Raw genomic sequence first — 20789 nt, forward strand, 5'->3', positions numbered from 1 at the left:
TTTTTTTTATTTTTTTTCTGAGCTTTATAAAAAATTGAGGTCCATTATTGTTTACCATGCGTACTTTGAAATTGTATAGAAAGCATATCTAAGGCTGCATTGTGTTCATCCTATTCTGTATACCTGTGTATGTAAGGAATGTGGTGACACACAGGGCTGTTATATGTGGGTTGGGTTTCTTGACTGCTGTCCAAATAGCTCATAGCATAACTCACTTCTTTCTCTGAATGCAAAGTCAGACTATAAGTACAGGTTAATCTGCTGCTGCAGTACCACTTCTCTTTGGTTCCTACAGACAGGTGTACAGAACTAACACCTACAGTAAGTCTCGATGGATAATTATTCATTTCCTAATTTCATTTTATTTTTGTATTTCATTGAAATCAGCCATCTTTCCCTGGTATATGCAGTCAGGTGGATCAACTGGATTACTAGATTTTCATAATTTAAAAAAAATATATATTTTTTTAACTGTATTGAATTTTTATTTTTTTTGGTTATGTTTAACAATTTTGTAAATCTTTTAAATAGTAATTAGCTACTCTATGGATACAAATGGGAACAAAATGGCAACACATTTTATAAAGATATTATATTTAACACTTCTTACCATTGCTTTTTTCTTTGCATAGGCAAGTTAATCATAGGTGAAATGTGGATTGGATTTCATTTATTTTTATTGCCTTCTAATTATATTTTTTATTATTGGGTCTATATATAAGAGATATATATTTTTAACTGGATATGATATGCTATAGATATACTGGCATGAATTCACAGTTTAAGATATTACATTCTAATCAAACTGGATAGCATACAGACTTAATATGATGGGTATGTGATTTACTATAAAATCCCTATAAAGTTGGAGAGGTAAGCTGAGGCACCAAGTCGGTTTTTGAATCACTTTTGCATTTTTGGGGACTCTCTATAGGGGTCTTTCACAAAAGGTATTTGGTTGCTTAATTGTGTTGTTTGTTATCTTCATAGTTTAGGGTCTCACTATGAGGGTTCTTTAAATTTGTTTTGAATTTTGAATGTATTATCTGTGCAGATAATATTGACAAGGCTGAGAGGGATATGAGTTGGTGATCAGCAATAGTCCAACCCTTTCCAAGAGGAAAATATTAGATCAATAATATTGTTTGAAGAGGTAAAAAAAAATGAGGTGAGGTCAGTAGCTTCACATATAGACCTGAAAAAGCTTGTAGTCTACATATCTCATGAAGCTCAGTCAGCCATAGGATGATCGAGCATTGTAGGCCGCATGATTCACAAACAATTGTAGAGCCAAGTTTAGATACAGCTGTTGTAAGCCTTTTTTTTTACATTAATTGATGGTGGGTTTGATGATGGTACCAGTGGGTGTAGGCAAATTTCTCAAAATGTTTGAGATTGAAGAAATAGATTGTCAAAACCTAATTTCATTCTTAAATTTGAAATGATAAAAATAACAAAAAAATGTTTTGCTCAGATCAATATCATTCTCAGTAAATTATGTAACTATTGCCCTGTGAATAACTCATGATATCATCTTCTGTTCAGCCTTTAGCATCACTGCAGAGTGTCATCCAATGCATTTTATATTCATACAACGAAAAAATGATAGTAAATGTGTAGTCCCCAAGGCATATATAACAAAAGTAAACCGATATGTTTTTCTAGTCATAAAAATGCAAAGAGCGTAAAGAAAGCTTTTATCAGTAGTTCATTGGTGCATTTATAAAACGGAAACATATTGTGATACACTATTACGAAATAACAAGTAATCATGTCAGCAAAAATGACACTCTATGAATTGAGAACCTTGCTTGAAAGAGCTTCCAGTCTACTAGGAGTAGTAGGTGTGAGAGGACTAGCTTGTGTATGGTGTCATGAACTCAATGCTAAAATTCAGAACTTGGGAGCAATATTAGAAAAAAAACACTATTGAAGTTCATTACGTTCATAAGAAAGATGCTTAAAAGTGGGTCAGTGATGAAAACAGGTGATGCCCAGGCTATTTTCAAGGGTGATGTCCAGGATGTTTCATGTCCTACTTTCAGAATTTATCCTTTAAAAAAGTATTTATGTTGAGGCATCTTCAACAGAAAGGTCAACGCTTGGTGGGAGCATATCGCAGTTAGAATTCCAATGCAGTATGATCCCATAGGCAAAAAAACTACAAATGCAATTCATGCCGTAATGCTGCACGCATGCATGCTAAGACCCTCTACATAATCTTATAATGCGGGGGGGGGGGGGGGGGGGGGGAAATGTCTGAGAAGCAAGAGAATTTGAATTTTTAAGTGTCACAAAGAGGGGTGGATAAATATTGCGGTTGACTTCGGGAATGTGGATTTATTCCACCTATAAAACAAATAAAATAAATAACGTGTTTTTCTTTTTCAACAGAGAAAGGAACCAAAGACTGTGGGACAGGAATGATGGGGGGGAAAGAGGCGCTGTCGTTCCTGTTTATAGCAGGCTTCCTGCTTTCAGGTAAATTATTAATGCAATGCAGGAATACATTTGTTTTTATTGAGCAAATGGGTGTTATACACTATAGTCCATTCTGGGGCTCTCTTCTTAAGTCCAGTGGAATGTTTGGGAACCTACAGAATGTTCTCGCTGATTGTTCCACTTCTAGAACTTTTCCTACACTGGTGTGCATAGTTAAACCTTTACACCTATGTTTGCCTGTAGTTGGATGGGACTTGGTGGTCAGTGAGTCACAATCCTTGATGATAACGTTAGTTAGTTCAGACAGACACTTCCCCCACTTATCCCTCAGCCAGCTTAAGTTGGCACTGATTGAACAACCATTTAAATACTTCTTCAACATGGCTGACAAACTAGCAATTAATGAGTGGTCTTCCTTATCCTTCTACTTGAGTACCAAGAAAATGGATCTTGGCCAGAACTGAGCAATTAGACCAGGGTTGCCCAATAGGTAGATCGCCAGGTGTTATAGAACTTCAACTCCCATGATGCTTTGTTATTCTAGAGGCATTCTAAAGACAAGCAAAGCATAATTGGAGTTGTAGTTCTACAACATTTGTGGATCTATCTATTTTGTAGCCCTGATTTAGACCCTTGGAAGATGATGATACCTTTCAGCGAGGCATATAGCAGATCCCCATTGCCTATACACCAATTTGGCAACAATACTAAAGTATTTTTCTTTTTTTTCTGTATTTGCAGGTCAAGTGAATGCACAGGTATGTTATATTCTGTTATCATAGTATTCTGTTAGCGCACTTTGTTAATTGTTATTGCATAAATATGTAATATAGCCTCTGGTTTCATTCTATGAAATGCTTTTAAATGCTTAAAAAAATAGATCCCCAATCTGCCCCAAGTACACTGGCAAACACACAAAAACTATAGGAATTTGTCCCCACCTTCGCTTAAAATGCTAGGCCACATTCTTAGGCGTAGGTGGAATAAAAAAAAAAATATTATAAAAAGAAAATTCTGCAGTATGATAAATTAGAATATTTTCCTCCCAAGCAACATGACATATAAAAAACACATGATCTGGTGACGTTCTCCTCATTCTTTTGGTATTCTTTTTTTTTAAAGTGTTTTTTGGTTTCCATATAAATGTGGGGTCCTGTCAAGTCTCTTCTATTACTCTTATAATCTCTTAATAGTTTTCTCTATATCCGCCATTATATTTCTCTTTTCATCTTCTTTTCCCCACCAATCAATAATCCATCCTTCTCTTCCCTTTTCCACTTCACTTGTACAGCCAATACAAAATGAATTTCTCTTTTGGATAATTATATTATCCTTTTCATTTCCAATTCCATCTATCCTTCTCGATCATTAATTTCGGACTAGGTGCCATCTTTTCCATGTCCAATACTCTCCAACTGGTCGGAGCCATGATACTTTGTACCTCAGTTTTAACATCAGTGCCTCTACTCCTAATAATCTGGATGATAACACTGGCAGATCACTGTACATGTGGCTACAATCTGCCATACTACTAGAAGGGGCTCAGATAGGTTCAGAATGCCATAGATATTCCAGAAACCGTAACAAGAACCCCCACGCGTATAAATATAATTTGACTATTTCATACCCTTGTACATAAATACAAGTCTTGGCATTTTAACTTTACACTTATAGATATAAAATATGTTGTGCTGTTTATATAAACTTCAAAAGAACAATGTAAGATGAAAAAGATCTACATCATCAACTAATTAAAGGTTACTTAAGATGGCATCAACCATCATAATGATTTTAGTCCACTGTAGTGGTTACCGAATTATGAGTATTCTGGTGCCATTTCTTGGTATGGGGCAAACTGTTTTACGATGGTTTGCCCTCTTACCTTGTCCTGCCAGGCGTCGGGTCTCCTCTAAAGCAGGGTTTATGATGTTAGACTTCTACAGAGCTTCAAAAGACGTATACCAATCGTCCAGGCCATTCTTTGGCTGAGAGCATCATCTGACCACTCTCAGCCAATGATTTTTATCTAGTGGATCAAAATTTGCACAGAATTGACATGAACAAGTGCAGAAGTCTAGTTCTGGGCTGGATGATGACACCCAGTGATGCTGCCAGAGGTGGAGTTGCACTTTAGCAACAGAGGGGTTAAACTTGTGTATGTGCAGCATTTCAAAGCAAAAAGCTGCAAATACAGACTCCAGGATATATGACCACTTGAAATCACTGAAGTAGACATGGTGCCCTGAAGCAACCCTTAAAAAAACCTGGTGCCCAGTTGCTTGAATAGATAACTAGATAATAGATAAGGCACATGTCAATTAAATGGATTATTACCACTGTTGTTGAACTTTTGCTTTTTTTCCATCATGTGCTCGGATGGATATCAACATTTAAAAAAAAAACAAAAATTCTGTCCTACAGACAACTGCCTTGACTGACCCAACTCGTGCTCCAGAAATAACCACTGTATGGAGCACTGAAATAGATACAATAACTGATCTAGGAGTGGTAATGTCAAGCCGTACTGTGAGTACAATTTGTTTTGACTTTACAAACCCCTATCGAGACTGAAAAAAATCATTCAAATAATTTCTTATCCGACTTTCCCTCTTGATCATTAATTTTTGACCTAGTGCCCTCTTGTGCATCTTAATCAACTTGCACATGATCGGTGTCATGCCTCTTTCTAACTTACTGTTAATATCATGTCCTCTGCTTTGTGATAGCTGGTCTACCTGTGTTCAAGTAGTGGAATTTGGCTGGCTGGTCTTTCTTAACCTTTTATTGAAATTAAAGAACTAACTACATGTAGACTGCTCAAAAAATCTGATTATATTCAGGTTCATCCTGGCACATTCTGGCACTATTAGTGTGGCTGCAATCCTGTGTGCTATGACTTAATAAAATGGGCCCTACTAGTCTTTAGTATACCATAAGCAGGGTTTGGAAGTTCCACTCGAAACTAGCCATTGGTGGGTGAAAATTAAACACTGTTTAATTCAACTCCAGTTGGCATTCCATGGACTCTCTAGTCTTGCAGTGGAAAGTAACTTTTAAGACCTGGACAGAAGCGTATGTATAGGCGTACTCTCTGAATTGTTTATTATGCTCTCCTCAAGTTTACATACCCCCATTTCATATCTTATGCCTCCTTCTTATGTCCCTTTCCCCTTTTGTGTTTCTTACCTCTTTTTGTGTTTTTAACCAACCATTTTTGTCTCATTCCCCATCTTGTGTCTTGTGTTGACTCTTGCGTCTTTATGCCCTACTTGCGTCTTACACCACCCTTACGCATCGTTATACCTCCTTGCATCTCTTATTCCCATTTTGTGCATCTTATGCCCCCTTTATTCTTACCCCCAGTTTGTGTCTCTTATGCCCCTTATGTCTCTTATGCCCTTTTTGGTCTCTTATGCTCCGTTCCTCTACCTCAATCCACAAGGCCACACTACACATAGTAAAAGGCGGGACTGCTACAACCCTCTCCCTCCCCCCCACCCCACCCACTGCTGCGTACATCACTGAGCAAGGGGCTTAAAATATTTACACTATGAATATCTAAGTGTAATTTCATTATTTCATACTCTGTGCATAAACCCCATCTTAGTTGCTTCTGTTGAGATTGAGAGGAAAATAAAAGAAAACAGCAATGGTACAATTGTTCCATATTAGCCTTTGATTTTGAAGAACATTTTATTGGAATTTCCTGACAAGATAAATTCCATGGAGGTGTATCAGAGCCGTCTTGAAATGAATTCAGGATTATGCTTGTGCTGATAAATAGCTAACTGAGAGAACAAGTCATGTCCTAGCTATTTGGAAATATTGAAATATAGGTGGATAACTAAACTAATATAAACACTCTAAGTAGTTTCTATTTGGCCAAAGAGACATTCACTGGCATGTCTTAAAAGAAAAATAAATTATATTATATTTATCTATACAATATTTATTTATGCATAAGTATCCTTTAACCCCTTAAGGACACATGACATGTGTGACATGTCATGATTCCCTTTTATTCCAGAAGTTTGGTCCTTAAGGGGTTAAAGACCTTGTACTTGTTCTAAAACATGTATGTTGCACGTTTTATATAAAGTACAAGAGCTGTGTAAGTGAAATGAGATATACGTTGACTGATTAAGTGAACACAGACACACAGACTGATTTTTTTTTATGTTCAAGACACACATAAATAAAAAAAATAGCAAGTTGTTGCTCTTGAGGTCTTCTGATTTCCTCCATCACATCGCTGGGTGCAGGTCAGCATTTAAAAGAATACAATTTCTGTCCTACAGACAACTACAGTTGCAGCAACTACTACTCCAGAAGAAACAACTACTCTAACTACAACAGTAGGAACTACAGTGGTAGGGAATGGCCAATCAGTGAGTACGATGTGTTTATTACAAGCAAGCCCAATCAAAACTGATTTGAGATCATTAAAACAAATAATTATTTCTGTGAAAAGCTACATGTAAACATTGATTAACATTGAGAACAAATTTAAAAACAAACTAATTGCAAAATTAATGGATCCCACTTCTTCCACCACATTCAGTGATACTCTGGTGTAGTAAAATGTTTCAACCTTATAATATGTAATATATAATTTATATTATATTTAACTACATAATATTTAAAGACCTTGTACTTGTTCTGAAACATGCATGTTGCACGTTTTATATAAAGTACAAGAGCTGTGTAAGTCAAATGAGATACACATTGATTGATCAAGCGAGCACAGACACACAAACTGATTCTTTATGTTCAAGACACACGTATATTCAAAAATAGCAAATGATCACTCTTGAGGTCTCCTGATTTCCTGCATCCCATCGTCGGTTGGATGTCAACATATAAAATAATAACATTTCTGTCCTACAGACAACAGTTGTTCCAACTACACCAATTTCTACTGCAGAACAGACAACTACTCAAACTACAGCAGTAGCAACTTCAGGGGTAGCGATAGGCAATTCAGTGAGTACGATGTGTTTTATAAAAGCAAATCCAATCAAAAACTGATCTGAGATGATTAAAAAGAATCATTCTGTCCGTGAAAAGCTAAATTTGAACATTGATTAAGATTGATATAAAAAAAATCAAAAAATTGCAAAATGTATAGATCCCATTTCTGCTACCACATTCTGGGATACTGGTGTGTGTGTTAAACTAAAATAAAAAGCTGGAGATTGATGGTGTTTGAAGTTCACGTGAGCTGCAAAATTGTTGGGTACTAAAGCACTTCTTTCTGAGCTGCATATTCTATTAATTATTTCTGATTTTATCTAAATTTTTCATTTTTTTTTTACTGTAGTGTAAATCCTTTGCAGCAGATGGTGAGTATGCCACCAATATAAAAGTTTTTTTTTTTTTTTTTTTTTTGACTCAAATAACTATAAGCACTGATTTTCACCTCTTTAATTTTTTACAGCAACTCTCACCTGCGAGCGGGTGGGTAGCACGTAAGTACCAGTTTTCTCTTCAACATCTTTAAAGAGACATCCTTAAAACAAATGCTATATAGAAAGGGTGAAAACAAGAATATATGGTTAAAGTATTACAATCAAAAATTAATTGCAGGCTTAGTGTGAATTGCATTAAATTCATAGAGAATTCAAACTGGATTTTAGGCCAATATTAGCCAAACTGTAAACACAGCTGACTTGATTTTTTTGACATTTAGTTATTGTGGCCTAAAATTCTAACTGCTAATAAAAATGCTGATAGTCTCTGGAAAGGCCTGGTCCCATGTAGCAACAGAGTATTCATTGTCTACCTTTATTTTATTTTAGTTCAGACTTAGACATACTTTTGCAAGACGGTTTGAGTGGAGAACAAGCCTGCGCCTATTCTCTACTTCAGTATGCCTGTGCAAAGGTAAGTTTCTCCAAAAGATATAAAGCATAAATAAAGCAACATTTGTAAGGGGGTCTTTGAGACTCAAAGTGCTTGGCTAAATGACAGGCCCATTTCGTTATGTGCAAGGACGAACGAATCACAAACCGAATGAAACACGCAATTGCCGAACATGTTAGTTTTGAGTCCTGATTCTGATTTCTGCCCATGGCACCAAAAAAAAATGAGATGATTGATGGGAAAGACTATGATTGATGTCTAGTTGACAATCACTAAAAGTAGATTTTATTCACAGTTCAAGTGAAAAGTGGCCAAAAAAGGGAAAAGGTGAAATAAAAAAAACCTATAATTATATATTATATACTTAATAAATATATAACATACATATACATTTTTTTCTGCTCTTCTTGTTTTCCCTCTTTTGATGACTTTTTCTCACTTGATCTTTGAACCAAATATCCGACTTGTGCTCCTATCAGTGTACAGCAAAATATATACATAATATTTATATCATAGGCCATTTTTCTGCACTTTTGGTTTGTGCGATTCTTTTCCTGAATCAGTTTTTTATTACTGAAATTTGGTAATCCTGAAAATTACTTTATTTTGGGGAGTAATGGTTTGTCAAAACCAACTTTTCTTGTTGTGCACAATTCTAGCAATTCCTGCACCTATTAAGTTCCTTTACTCTGCACAAACCTAAGAAAACTTTTAGGAAACAAAAAAAAAAATGTTTTTTATTGAATCTGGAACATTTACATGTCTTTTTTTTTTACAGATTGGACAAATTCTTACAAAGTGTTAATTTTTTTCCTCTTGTTTTTAGATCAACTTAGCCTCCACAGACACTGTTGTGGCGATCTTGAAATGTTTCATCACAAATCAAGATGCAATCTTTTCCCAAAAAGCTACATCTTTGTTCGTCTCCAAGTTATCTCTAGACACATTGAGAGAATCGTTTGAAGCAGTTGACACCCAGGTAAATCTAAATATATAAAAAAAAAAAATACAAATAATTTATGCAAATTGAAAATGTACTTTTGTTCACCATCTACATATCTCAAGTAAGACTTTGGGAACCGTCTGCTATTAACACAGTGATTCTTGGAAATCATATTTTCACAATTCTCCCAGAATTCCCAGTTCATGCAAATGAGCACAGATAGCATCAGTTGTAGACCTGTGCTCATCTGCATGTTTAGCTGTGTCTTCTGAGAGAAATGCGCACACAGTAAATTTCGAATGTGCACATATCAGTGGAGAGTTTTATCATGTTTTGCTCTCACCACAAGTTATTTAGTACTTCACTTTAAATAATTTTTATTTTTTCATTTGATATTATTAATTGCATGACATGACTGATATGAATATGACACAATAGAACGTGTGCGTCAATTTATGAGTGTATCATTTTGTATCTTTTAGGTCCCTGATTCATCCATCACACCCAAGGCCAAATCGTTCATACTAAATGCAGTTTGGGAGAAGTTGAGGACCAATCCTTCTGCTCTCACCTCAGGTTCAATAGCCGCTTGGTTCCAGGAGAGATTATACGGTTTCCTGCCTGCTATAAATCTCGATATCTTGGACTGTATGACTGACATTCCTCTCACATGTGATGCATTCCAATCTGTGTAAGTTCAATCTAACAATGTTCAAGAGTTCAAGACCAAGAGAGACTAATAAAATTACTGTCAGAGCAGTGGAGGACCAAGATCAAAACCACAAGTCTAATTCACAGTCCAAACACTGCTGGACTAAAATAAATCACACACTGTTATCTGAACAGTAGAGAGACTAGTTTTGTTTAGGGAAGAGACCAGCAACGGTGATGCCTCTAAAATGTGCAAGTGTATGTTTGAATTCTAATACACTCTGGTGAGCATTGATTGACATGTGTCAGATATAGTACCAAAATGTAACAGGGAATGACACCTACAGAAGTGTAAATGGCATTGCAAATAAACAATATAACATGGTGGGACAAATGGATCGCAGGTCATGAGACATTAACATCTGTTAGAAATACAATAATTTTTTGTTATTTTTGTTTGGATTTTGTCTAGTGTCGGTGCCTTGGATCTTAATTATGCAAACTTTGATAACGTCACCCAGCAAAAGATTGGAAATTGGATTTCTCGATTCATCCAGATAAATTGTGAGTAACTAGAAGATTGCAATGTATTTCCATGGCAATTTGGTCTGTTTAGAAAAGAGTACCAAAAATAAATGTCCTGCATTCTTGTTTTTGAAACTTTCTTGCCGTATCTAACGACTGGGAGAATCTATGCAGCCTTTCTGCTCAGTGGGTTGAGATATATTTATATATCAGTCTCTAGATAATATAGTAGCCTAGACTGGAAAAAGACTGCGGGAGGCAAATACAAAGCTCACATCTGAACTTTATTTACTTGAGTAAAAATTCAAAATTTTTTAAAATTGAGCCATTTTGACCTTACGTTTGAAATGAAATTTGAAATCACCTTGAATTCTCACTTAAGTAAATAAACCCTGTGTTTCTTTTTAGCTGTCCAGGTCACATTTCTTAAGGAGCAAACTTATAATTGTGACATAGCATGCTGTGGCATTATACCCAGATTAGATTCTAAATATATAAGTGGTATAAGAACATATTGACCTTCTTGGGCTCATCTGTACAATGTTTCTTGTCAACTTAAAGGGAAACTCCAGTGCCAGGAAAGCGATCCGTTTTCCTGGCACTGGAGGGTCCCTCGCCCTCCCACCCCCCAATCCCCGGTTACTGAAGGGGTGAAAACCCCTTCAGTCAGTTACCTGGGACAGCGGCGATGTCCCTCGCCGCTGTCTCCTCCTCCGCGACGCTCCTCCCTGTGATTCAGTCGGCCGATGGGCGAGACTGATCCCGCCCACCGGCCGAGGAGACCTAATGCGCATGCCGCGCATGCACATTCTGTCTCCCCATAGGAAAGCATTGAAAAATCATTTCAATGCTTTCCTATGAGGTTTTGAGCGACGCTGGAGGTCCTCACACAGCGTGAGGACGTCCAGTGATGCTCTAGCACAGGTTTCCTGTGCTATGGACCAGGAAGTGACCTCTAGTGGCTGTCTAGCAGACAGCCACTAGAGGTGGAGTTAACCCTGCAAGGTAATTATTGCAGTTTATGAAAAACTGCAATAATTACACTTGCAGGGTTAAGAGTAGTGGGAGTTGGCACCCAGACCACTCCAATGAGCAGAAGTGGTCTGGGTGCCTGGAGTGTCCCTTTAAGCAATAATACATTGTTTGTACATTGAAAAAGTGATAAAAACATAATTTCAAATTTAAAGGGACACTATAGTCACCAGAATAACTACAGCTTATTGTATTTGTTCTGGTGAGTAGAATCATTCCCTTCAGGCTTTTTGCTATAAACACTGTCTTTTTAGAGAAAATGCAGTATTTACATTACAGCCTAGGGACACCTTCACTGGTCACTCCTCAGATGGCTGCTAGAGATGCTTCCTGAGGCAGTTCTGCACAGTGTGACTGACGTTCAGTGTCTCCACCCTCGGCATGGAGAAATTGAATAAGAGAATTTTTCAGGTTTGGCTATTTTGACCTTAAACTTGAAATACACTTTGAATTCTTACTTCATTGAATAACCCTCGTTTATTTTAACGATTATAACATGGCAATGGCAATTTAGGGTGTACAATTATGTAAATCCGACATAATATGCATTTTCTATTCTGCTTAAGCTCCAATAAAATGTTTGGGGGCAGGGCGCAGGTTTTTATCATTGTGGATAATTTTAAAAATGAGTTGCATAAATTCGTTTGCCTTTTCTTAACATTGTTCTGTGTTTTTGTTCTTTTAGCCTGCAGAAAAAACACAGCATATGAATTCATTAATTCCTACTACCGAAGTTTTAAAAATTCCGTCAACTACAGTGACTATGAACTAGCGTGGAACGGCATTGATTTGGTAAGTCTGCTTTATATAAATTAATTCAAAGATATTAAAAAGAAAACATGTCCAGAAGAAGAAATATTTTCAACTGCTTATCCAAAAGAAAAAAAAAATGAAAACTTATTTTCTTTAATTTTCTGGGGGGAAACAATTTTCCGTTACGCTTGATCTTAAACACACATAGTGACGAAGCTAGTTTTTGTAAATTTTTGGGGATTGGTTAATAAATATCACCAAATGCACTTTGCTTAAATTACACATTTTTTATTTTTTATGTTGATAAAAAAAAACAAAAAAACATTTTAGGGCCAAAAAAAAAAAACAACAACTTCAGAAGAGTATAATATAATAAGATTATTAATCCTGTAATCCACTTAGTTGACTATGTGAAACGACGCTGGACGTCCTCATGCTTTGAATGAGGACATCCAGCGTGTTGAAAAACCCTATAGGAAAGCATTGATTCAATGTTTTCCTATGTGGAAGGCCTAATGCACACACAACCCTCGTTGTGTATGCGCATTAGGTTCTCCGGATAACTCTTTACATGACCTCGGAGGAGAAGGATCGTGGTGGTAGAGGGGCACTATAGGGTTATGAATACAGCTTTGTATTCCTAACACTCTAGTGTTCCTTGAAATGTGAGCTTGGTATGGTCTGATCTGATACGGAATCTTGTTTATTTAGTTTGAAAGAATAGTCTGCTCTCACTTGACCAGATGCTCTAGCTCAGGGGTAGGCAACCTTCGACACTCCAGAGGTTGTGGACTACATCTCCCCCCACGTTTTGCCAGCATTATGGATGTAAGAGCATTATGGGAGATGTAGTCCACAACATTGTGAGTGCTAAACGTTGTCTACCTCTGCCTTAGTTGATATTGTCAACCTTCTTTTTGGTAGGGGTTAGAAGAGGTAGTATATCTGGCAGATTTCCATGATCAAAATTGACCTTTTCAGTGGACCGTTTTCTTTTTTTTTTTGCAGAGCACTGCATTGGATGTTATACCTTCATTCCAAGTGGCTCAATATGCCATTGCCAACAATGCATTCAGCAGCGTGGACAGCTCAACATTAATAGTAAAGTTCCTGAAGACAAAAAGTCTATTGGATATTGTGGATTTCCTGGACAGTGTCTCCCAGTTGTCTGGGGATAGAGCCACCTATGACAGCAATGTTGTCAGCAACCTGCTGGAGGTTACAATGGGCAAGTTAAGCCAAGATGACGGAGACGTTTGTAAGTCCAGTTGGGAAAAAATCTTTACAACGAAGATCACTTTCATTCTGACAGCCATCAATGAAGCGACTCTGCAACTGCTTCCTGCCAATATGGATTGCTCGGACTACCGCAGTATGTAAGTAAACAGTGAACTTAAGAGAAATGTAAAAGCCTGTCCTTCTTCATTATTTTAATACTGACGTTCTGTTGAGCTATGTCTATAATACATCAGAAAAGGAAAATTAATTTTACAAAATGTAGGTATATATGGAAAGATGAAAATGTACCCCAACAGTTTGGCAAAGGTTAACATAAAAATGACAGCAGTTGGCTGAGCAACTAACTCACTGCAGTTCAAACTCTTAAATAAATATATGGGGCTACAAATCCCTTATTTATTTTTTTTCTCATTTTGAGTTTTTAAATGCAATCCGAGAGGGGGGCGGAGCTAGCAGCCAACTGAAGCAGACGTGCATCAACAGAGCTCCGTATCCAAAAGCTTGAAAACCGCGAATTATCTACCCAAAATTCAATAATCTTAGCCCACAACACACTACCAAGAGATGGGAAAGAAGTCCAGGCACCAGGGGGCCGTAAAACTGGCGGTGGTTCGTGATATTGGAGACCTTCTCCTTCGCCCCGCAAAGGCCGCAGAAGTTTCAGCGCCAAATTACAATGGCGACGCGACCTCGGCCTCCTCTGGGGAACAGGTACTGGATGAACTAGACGACTTCCCCGGCACAGGGAGACTACACAGCATCTCCTCAGACGAGGACAACGAACTACCCTCCCCGGCGGCGATCGGCGTTGGTCCCGGTGTGGGGAGACTGCCTGCAGCCCAGACAGTCTCCCCATGGCGGATTAGGACCCCTGTGGCCATGTGATCGCTCAACACAGCGATCACATGGTCACAATAGGTGTCCATGTGTCTGCCTGCAGGGGGACTGCCTGTGCTGACAGGCAGTCTCCCTGCTAGTGTAAAATCATTAAAAAAAAATTAAAGTTAATGTTAATAAAAAATAATAATAATTATATATGTGTGTATATATATGATATATGTACATATATTATATCTATATAATATATGTCTATATATCACATATATAATGTCATACTAAGTGTATTTTTATATTAATATGTACATATATTAATATAAAAATACACTTATAATTAAATTACACACGTGTATATATATAATATATATAATAACTATATATATTGTATATAGATATTATTATAAAATACAAATAATAAGTAATTTAAATCAAATAAAATCATGTAAAAATAATAAAAAAAATTAAATTTAAAAAAATATATATATCTATATGAAATTTTATTCTAACTGTATTTTGATAGTAATATATATATATATATTTATATAAAAATACACTTAGAATGAAATTGTATATATATATCTATGTATATATAAATAAATAAAAATAGTGCAAAATATACATATGTCCATATACAAAATTACATAAATAACTATATATAAATATACACGTAGACTTCAAATATATAAATATGCATATATATTTAAATTCTACGTGCATATTTATGTAATATTTTTACATAATTAAGTAATTTTGTTGATTGCAATTTGAGCGACCTGCCTGCCAACCCAGGCCAAAAGTCCAGAGAATTCAATTTGCTAGCACTATATTTTACCCTGTGACGTTTTCCTGTTTTGAAACACGAATATTTGTGTTCAGCAAAGTCTCCCAAGTATAACAGTACCTCCCATGTACAGGTTTTATAGCGGTTTTGAAAGTTACAGGGTCAAATATATGGGTCAAATATTTTTACATTGAAAATGGCCAGGTTGGTTACGTTGCCTTTGAGAGCGTATGGTAGCCCAGGAATGAGAATTACCCCCATGATGGCATACCATTTACAAAAGAAGACAACCCAAAGTATTGCCATTTAGTCACAAACACTGGCCAAAATAAGCGTTCAATTTAGTTTTTTACTTTTTTCACATACAAACAAATAAGAACGCTAACTTTGGCCAGTGTTTTCGACTAAGTGGCTACTAAAAAAGACTGGACATACCCCATATTGAATACCCTGGGTTGTCTACTTTAAAAAAAAATATGTACATGTGGGGTGTTATTCAGAGATTTATGACAGATAATAGTGTTACAATGTCACTATTGATACATTTTTAAAATGTATGTTTTGAAACCGCAATATCCTACTTGTACCTATAGCCCTATAACTTGCAAAAAAAAAGCACGTAAACACTGGGGATTTTTAAACTCAGGACAAAATTTTGAATCTATTTAGCAGTTTTTTTCATTCGCTTTTGTAGATGAGTAAAAGATTTTTCAAGTAAAAGTCAAAAAACTTGTATTTTTTTCAATTTTTCATTTTTTTTTAAATTAAATTACATGGGATTATATAAATAATGGTATGTAAAGAAAGCCCTTTTTGTCCTTAAAAAAAACAATATATAATTTGTATAGGAACAGTAAATGAGAGAGCGGAAAATTACAGCTAAACACAAACACCACAAAAGTGTAAAAAGAGGCCTGGTCGCAATTGTACAACATCGCAAAAACAGTCCAGTCCTTAAGGGGTTAAATTCACTTTGAATTCTCATGTTAGTAAATAAACCTTTGTTCCTTTAACATCACTATCGCCAGGCGCTCAGCGATCGCACCTGTTAAAACACCATCCATTAGCATTCCCTTCCATCTGTTTGATAAAAAAAAGTTATCCAAATCTTTAAAGGTGCAATACTGAGTATAAAAACCATTAAATATATCATGACTTATTCTGATTATTATTTTTTTGGCAGATTCAATGGAATTAACCTTGTCTATAACAAGTTAGATGAAGCAAGCCAGTTGGCCATCTTTAACTACCGACTTCAGTTCTTGCAACAGGAAGCTGACAAAACAGGTACAAAAAAAATGAAAGTTATCCTGGCATTATGTTTCTTTTTTGTAAATAGACTATATATTTTGTTGTCAGCTCTCCCAGGTTAATGCCTGCTGTCACTTTGTAAATTATAGATCATTCATTCTTAATACAGATTGATGTGTTATGTTTTCATATATTATTTTGTTTTCTTCTTATTATTAGTGTGATTAATATAACCGCTATACGTTCTGGATCATGATTTGCAAAATAAATAATATAAATGCCTCTTTTCGTCTGCTACACTATAATATGTAAAGAAAAACTCCAGACACCATCAGCGCAACAGTGCCAGGAGTACTGTGCCCTTCCCTCCGTGTAGATAGTAAAACTATTTGATAACAGTTTGACAACTTACTTGGCATCGCTGTGTGCCAGTCATTGATCAATGATCATTGGGCCCCAGGTAAGATGTCAAACAATTAGCAAATAGCTTGGCTAAATAAATTGTGGTGGGGGGAGGGAGTGGGGACCATTTACAACTGGCACCATAACCACTACAGAATGCTAAATGTTGGGCAACAATCATTTCAAAGACACAGAACTACTATTATTTTGTTATATTGTCATTAATTCTAAAGGCTACCAATGTCTGATAAAAAAAACCGTTATTTTTTTGTTTTTTATGCAGGAACGGCCTGTACCTGTGATTACTCAAGTCAGCAATGGATTGAGAATAATTTTGGCTTTTCCTTCAGCTTCTTCACATTCAATCAATTAATAGCCCTAAACCTGAATTTCGATGGAGTGAGTATGCTAAAAGCACACAGCAAGAGAAAAATATCTTGGTTTATGGTTTACACTTGGTATTTTGAATATAAATTATATTGTTTGAATTGTCTATCTTAATAGATTTCCCCCGTACCTACGTCTTTCCACTTAATTCTGCTGAAATCTGTTTGTTTTTATTTTAAATGATGATTAACAGTAGTAATAACAAATGTAATCTTTTTTCTGCCTTATCTAGTTTGACGTGGTGTCTTCTCTAACAGTTAACCAGACAGTGGACCTCATTATTTATTCTAAAATCCTAACTGAAGCTGAACCACAGAGTTATGAAACCCGAGTTAATGCCATAACCACTGTTCTAAAAGACAACGGATATGCATATCTATTGTCATTTATAGAATGGTTTGAGATTGTTACAGTACGGGTGAGTATCATTTTTAACTTACCTTAAAGGAACACCTTAAACACCTTAAAGAAACACTGGAATATATATATATGTATATATATATATATATATATATATATATATATATATATATATATATATATATATATATATATATATATATATATATATATATATATATATATATATATATATATATATATATATATATATTTATATATACACAATTTAGAAGATATAAAACCAGTGAAAATATGAATTTGTTTAATTATGCATATTTTATTTTTATTATGGAGGTATCTAAAAACAGCTGGCAAAAGCTGCAGTTCTCTTGTCTGCAGCCTTTTCAATCCCTCCCCTTCTATCCCCGCCCACACTTTCTGTAGCTGTCCAATTACAGAGTTTCCAGCTCAATGAGAAGTCTTTGCAAGGCAGGGACCCCGGCAATAGCTGCCTCTTGAGTTTAGATACCCTAGGCTAAACAAACCAGGAAGTAACAGGAATGGTTGTCTGATTGACAGCTGGGGGGGGTGTAACAAGGTTAATTTATAAATTTGCCAATTTTGATTGAAATCTTTAATTTTTGTAAAATGTAAAAAAAGGACACACTTTTCACACATAAAGCACTCACACAAGCCAAAGTGCTTAGATATATGAGGTGTCCCTTTAAGTAAGCCACATCCCGGCGCATCTACAAGACAAACATCCTCCAAAATATCAAATTTCTGGAGATATTAAGCAAGCATAATTCATCATTGTACAGAGCTGCCCAGTTATCTTCTTTACACGAGCAAATTGGTTTTGAAGTATTCATAATTAATACAGTGCTCTGTGATAAAAATGCAGTGAACATAATTAGTGACACAGATTCCTTAAATATTTCAGATTGGGCTTTAATTTAGATTGTAACGGTGTTCTCTTTTTTTTTTCCATATTAAAGGAACAAGTAGTTGGCATAACAAATGAAAATGTTCGCAGTTTATTCTTGGATGGGATATGGGAAGTTATTTCTATCCAATTTTCTCAATTTGTGAACGCTGATTGGAACATATGGTTCGATAAATACCTGACCATTTTCATACCAAGCATCAAACCAGCACAGCTTAGAGACCTCAGCACTGACGTGGTTAAGGATTGTTCCAGTTTACAAAAAATGTGAGTAACAATATCAATGTCAAGATACATTCTTACCTAGTTTAGCAACCTGGAATGCCTGATGAAGGGAACTTGAAAGCTTGTAAGAAATCCCCTTTATTTAGTCAATATAAATATCACTTTTACATCTTGTTAGCTACCTTCTCAAAGACATACTATACAGTCATGTAGTTAAAGGAAAGATACTAGCACCATAACCACCACAGCACTCCTGACACCATAACCACTACACAACAGTCAGTGGTTATGGAGTTGGAGTGTTCATTCAACTAGCTATAATTTTATCAGCAATTTTACATGAAACACAGAAAAAAACACTTCAGTCTTTATGCCGTTTTAGGAATAATTTTCCCTTTTAATCTAATCTAGTTCATATAAAGGGAAAGGTATGGATCACGTTTTACTCCATTCAAAATATTTAGCTGTAATTCACCTTCTAGAGCTTTACTCCTTAGAAGAGCACTCCAAGAACCATAACCACATGAACATTATGCCGTTGTTATGGTGCCAGGAGTGCATTTCTCCGCCCCCCCTCCCATTGTAAGACGTCAAACAGTTTTAGAATGATTTTACTTCTTACCCAGAATCCTCTGGGGACTGCTCTCTACCTCCACTTCAGCTCAGTTAGAGCCAGAAGCTCTCTTCACTGAGCTAAGCCCAGCAGTGCAAGGCTTACCTTACTGGCTGACAAATTATGTTCTCATGGGCTAGACCTATACTGCAGGGCTTAGCTAAGGAGAGCTTACAGAAGCTCCTGAGAAGGTTCCAAGTCGTGCCTGGCAGAACCCAGGTAAGAATTCAAATTGTTCTAAAATGGTTTGACTCCTCACATCGGAGATGAACCAAGGCACTCCTGGCTCCAACACACTGTAGTGCGTATGGTGGTGGGAGTTGTCCTTTAACCCCTTAAGGACCAAACTTCTGGAATAAAAGGGAATCAAGACATGTCACACATGTCATGGGTCCTTAAGGGGTTAAAGGGTTGCTCTAAACACTATGACCACTTTGGTGAATTGAAGTGGTCGTGGTGCCTGGAGTCTGTAAATGCTAATTTTCACTATGAAAACGCTCTGGAGGAGCCACATTTTGTTAACCCAGCATCAGATAAGGCCCAGTGTCCAACAAGACCCAGGGAAGGGGGCAATAGGGATCATGAGACTTGATCCAACCCAATAACAGTTGTAAAACAGTTGTAAAAATCTGGGCATCCTTTCTTTTTTTACGATTTAAACCTTAGGTTTCATGGTATTAATAAATAGCTAAATATACGTCCTCAAAGATAAAAGTTATAAATGGAGCAGGAAAGTCGCAAAGCAGTATAGAACACAATAAGTCTACTGACATGATACTGATATGAAATGCTAAGAAAACAGACATCGATTTATCATCGTTTAAGGCTAAGTAAACTGGCTACTGTTTGCCACAATATGGATTCTTTTGCAAAACTGTGTGTCCTATTCATTTAATGATATCAGTGCTGTATCGAAAAGTTGATAATAAATCACACTATCACACTAATCAGGACATCCCATGCTACCACAAGAACTTCAAGAATGACGATTCAATGACACTAAGGAATATTGCTTATTAACATATAGAATATTGAATGTGCTCTCTTGGAAGCAGTAACTGGCATAGTAAGACCCACTTAATGGTATAAGATGGAGTGTTTTATGCCATATATACTTTTTATTTTCAGTGTTCAAGGGTTCGATCGTGGATTTGGTTACATGACCATTGAAACTAAAAAAAATGTTACTTATTGGATAATCAGTTTCCTGACAGCACAACGTAAGTGTTTTTTTTTCCCTTCTCTTTTTGTTTTTTTACTTAGGCTTCAGTATGTTGGTGGTTGTATTATTGAAATCAATGCAACGAACAGCTTATCTGCTATCAGGTTTGAAGTGTCTCCTACACCAGGGGTGCCAAAATGGTATATCCCCAGATTCTGTAGAACTATAACTCCTATGATGCTTTGCAAGCCTGTAGAATACCTTTAAAATGACAACACATCACGGAAGCTGTAATTTTAACACATCTGGGGATCTACGTTTTGGGCACCCCTGTCCTAGACAAACTTAATGTTTAGACTTTTGACGACAGTTTATTTATTTATTTGTTTATTTGAG

General features: G+C 36.1%; 1 protein-coding gene across 1 annotated transcript in view; it reads left to right on the forward strand.

Annotated features, from left to right (window-relative positions):
- Positions 1–234: 234 nt before the first annotated feature.
- LOC134571333 (uncharacterized) overlaps positions 235–20789 on the forward strand; it is a 94390-nt gene continuing 73835 nt past the window's right edge. The window contains exons 1-17 of the mRNA XM_063429536.1: positions 235–321; positions 2395–2481; positions 3184–3200; positions 7330–7425; positions 7763–7784; positions 7880–7910; positions 8241–8325; positions 9131–9283; positions 9730–9938; positions 10371–10462; positions 12141–12247; positions 13217–13584; positions 16249–16352; positions 17002–17117; positions 17338–17523; positions 18446–18660; positions 20360–20451. Of these exons, the coding sequence (XP_063285606.1) occupies positions 2424–2481; positions 3184–3200; positions 7330–7425; positions 7763–7784; positions 7880–7910; positions 8241–8325; positions 9131–9283; positions 9730–9938; positions 10371–10462; positions 12141–12247; positions 13217–13584; positions 16249–16352; positions 17002–17117; positions 17338–17523; positions 18446–18660; positions 20360–20451 (1951 nt within the window). The 5' untranslated portion in view covers positions 235–321; positions 2395–2423. The remainder of the gene's footprint in view (positions 322–2394; positions 2482–3183; positions 3201–7329; positions 7426–7762; positions 7785–7879; positions 7911–8240; positions 8326–9130; positions 9284–9729; positions 9939–10370; positions 10463–12140; positions 12248–13216; positions 13585–16248; positions 16353–17001; positions 17118–17337; positions 17524–18445; positions 18661–20359; positions 20452–20789) is intronic.

The sequence above is a fragment of the Pelobates fuscus genome, chromosome 8 (genome assembly GCF_036172605.1).
Source record: "Pelobates fuscus isolate aPelFus1 chromosome 8, aPelFus1.pri, whole genome shotgun sequence".
Taxonomy (NCBI): domain Eukaryota; kingdom Metazoa; phylum Chordata; class Amphibia; order Anura; family Pelobatidae; genus Pelobates; species Pelobates fuscus.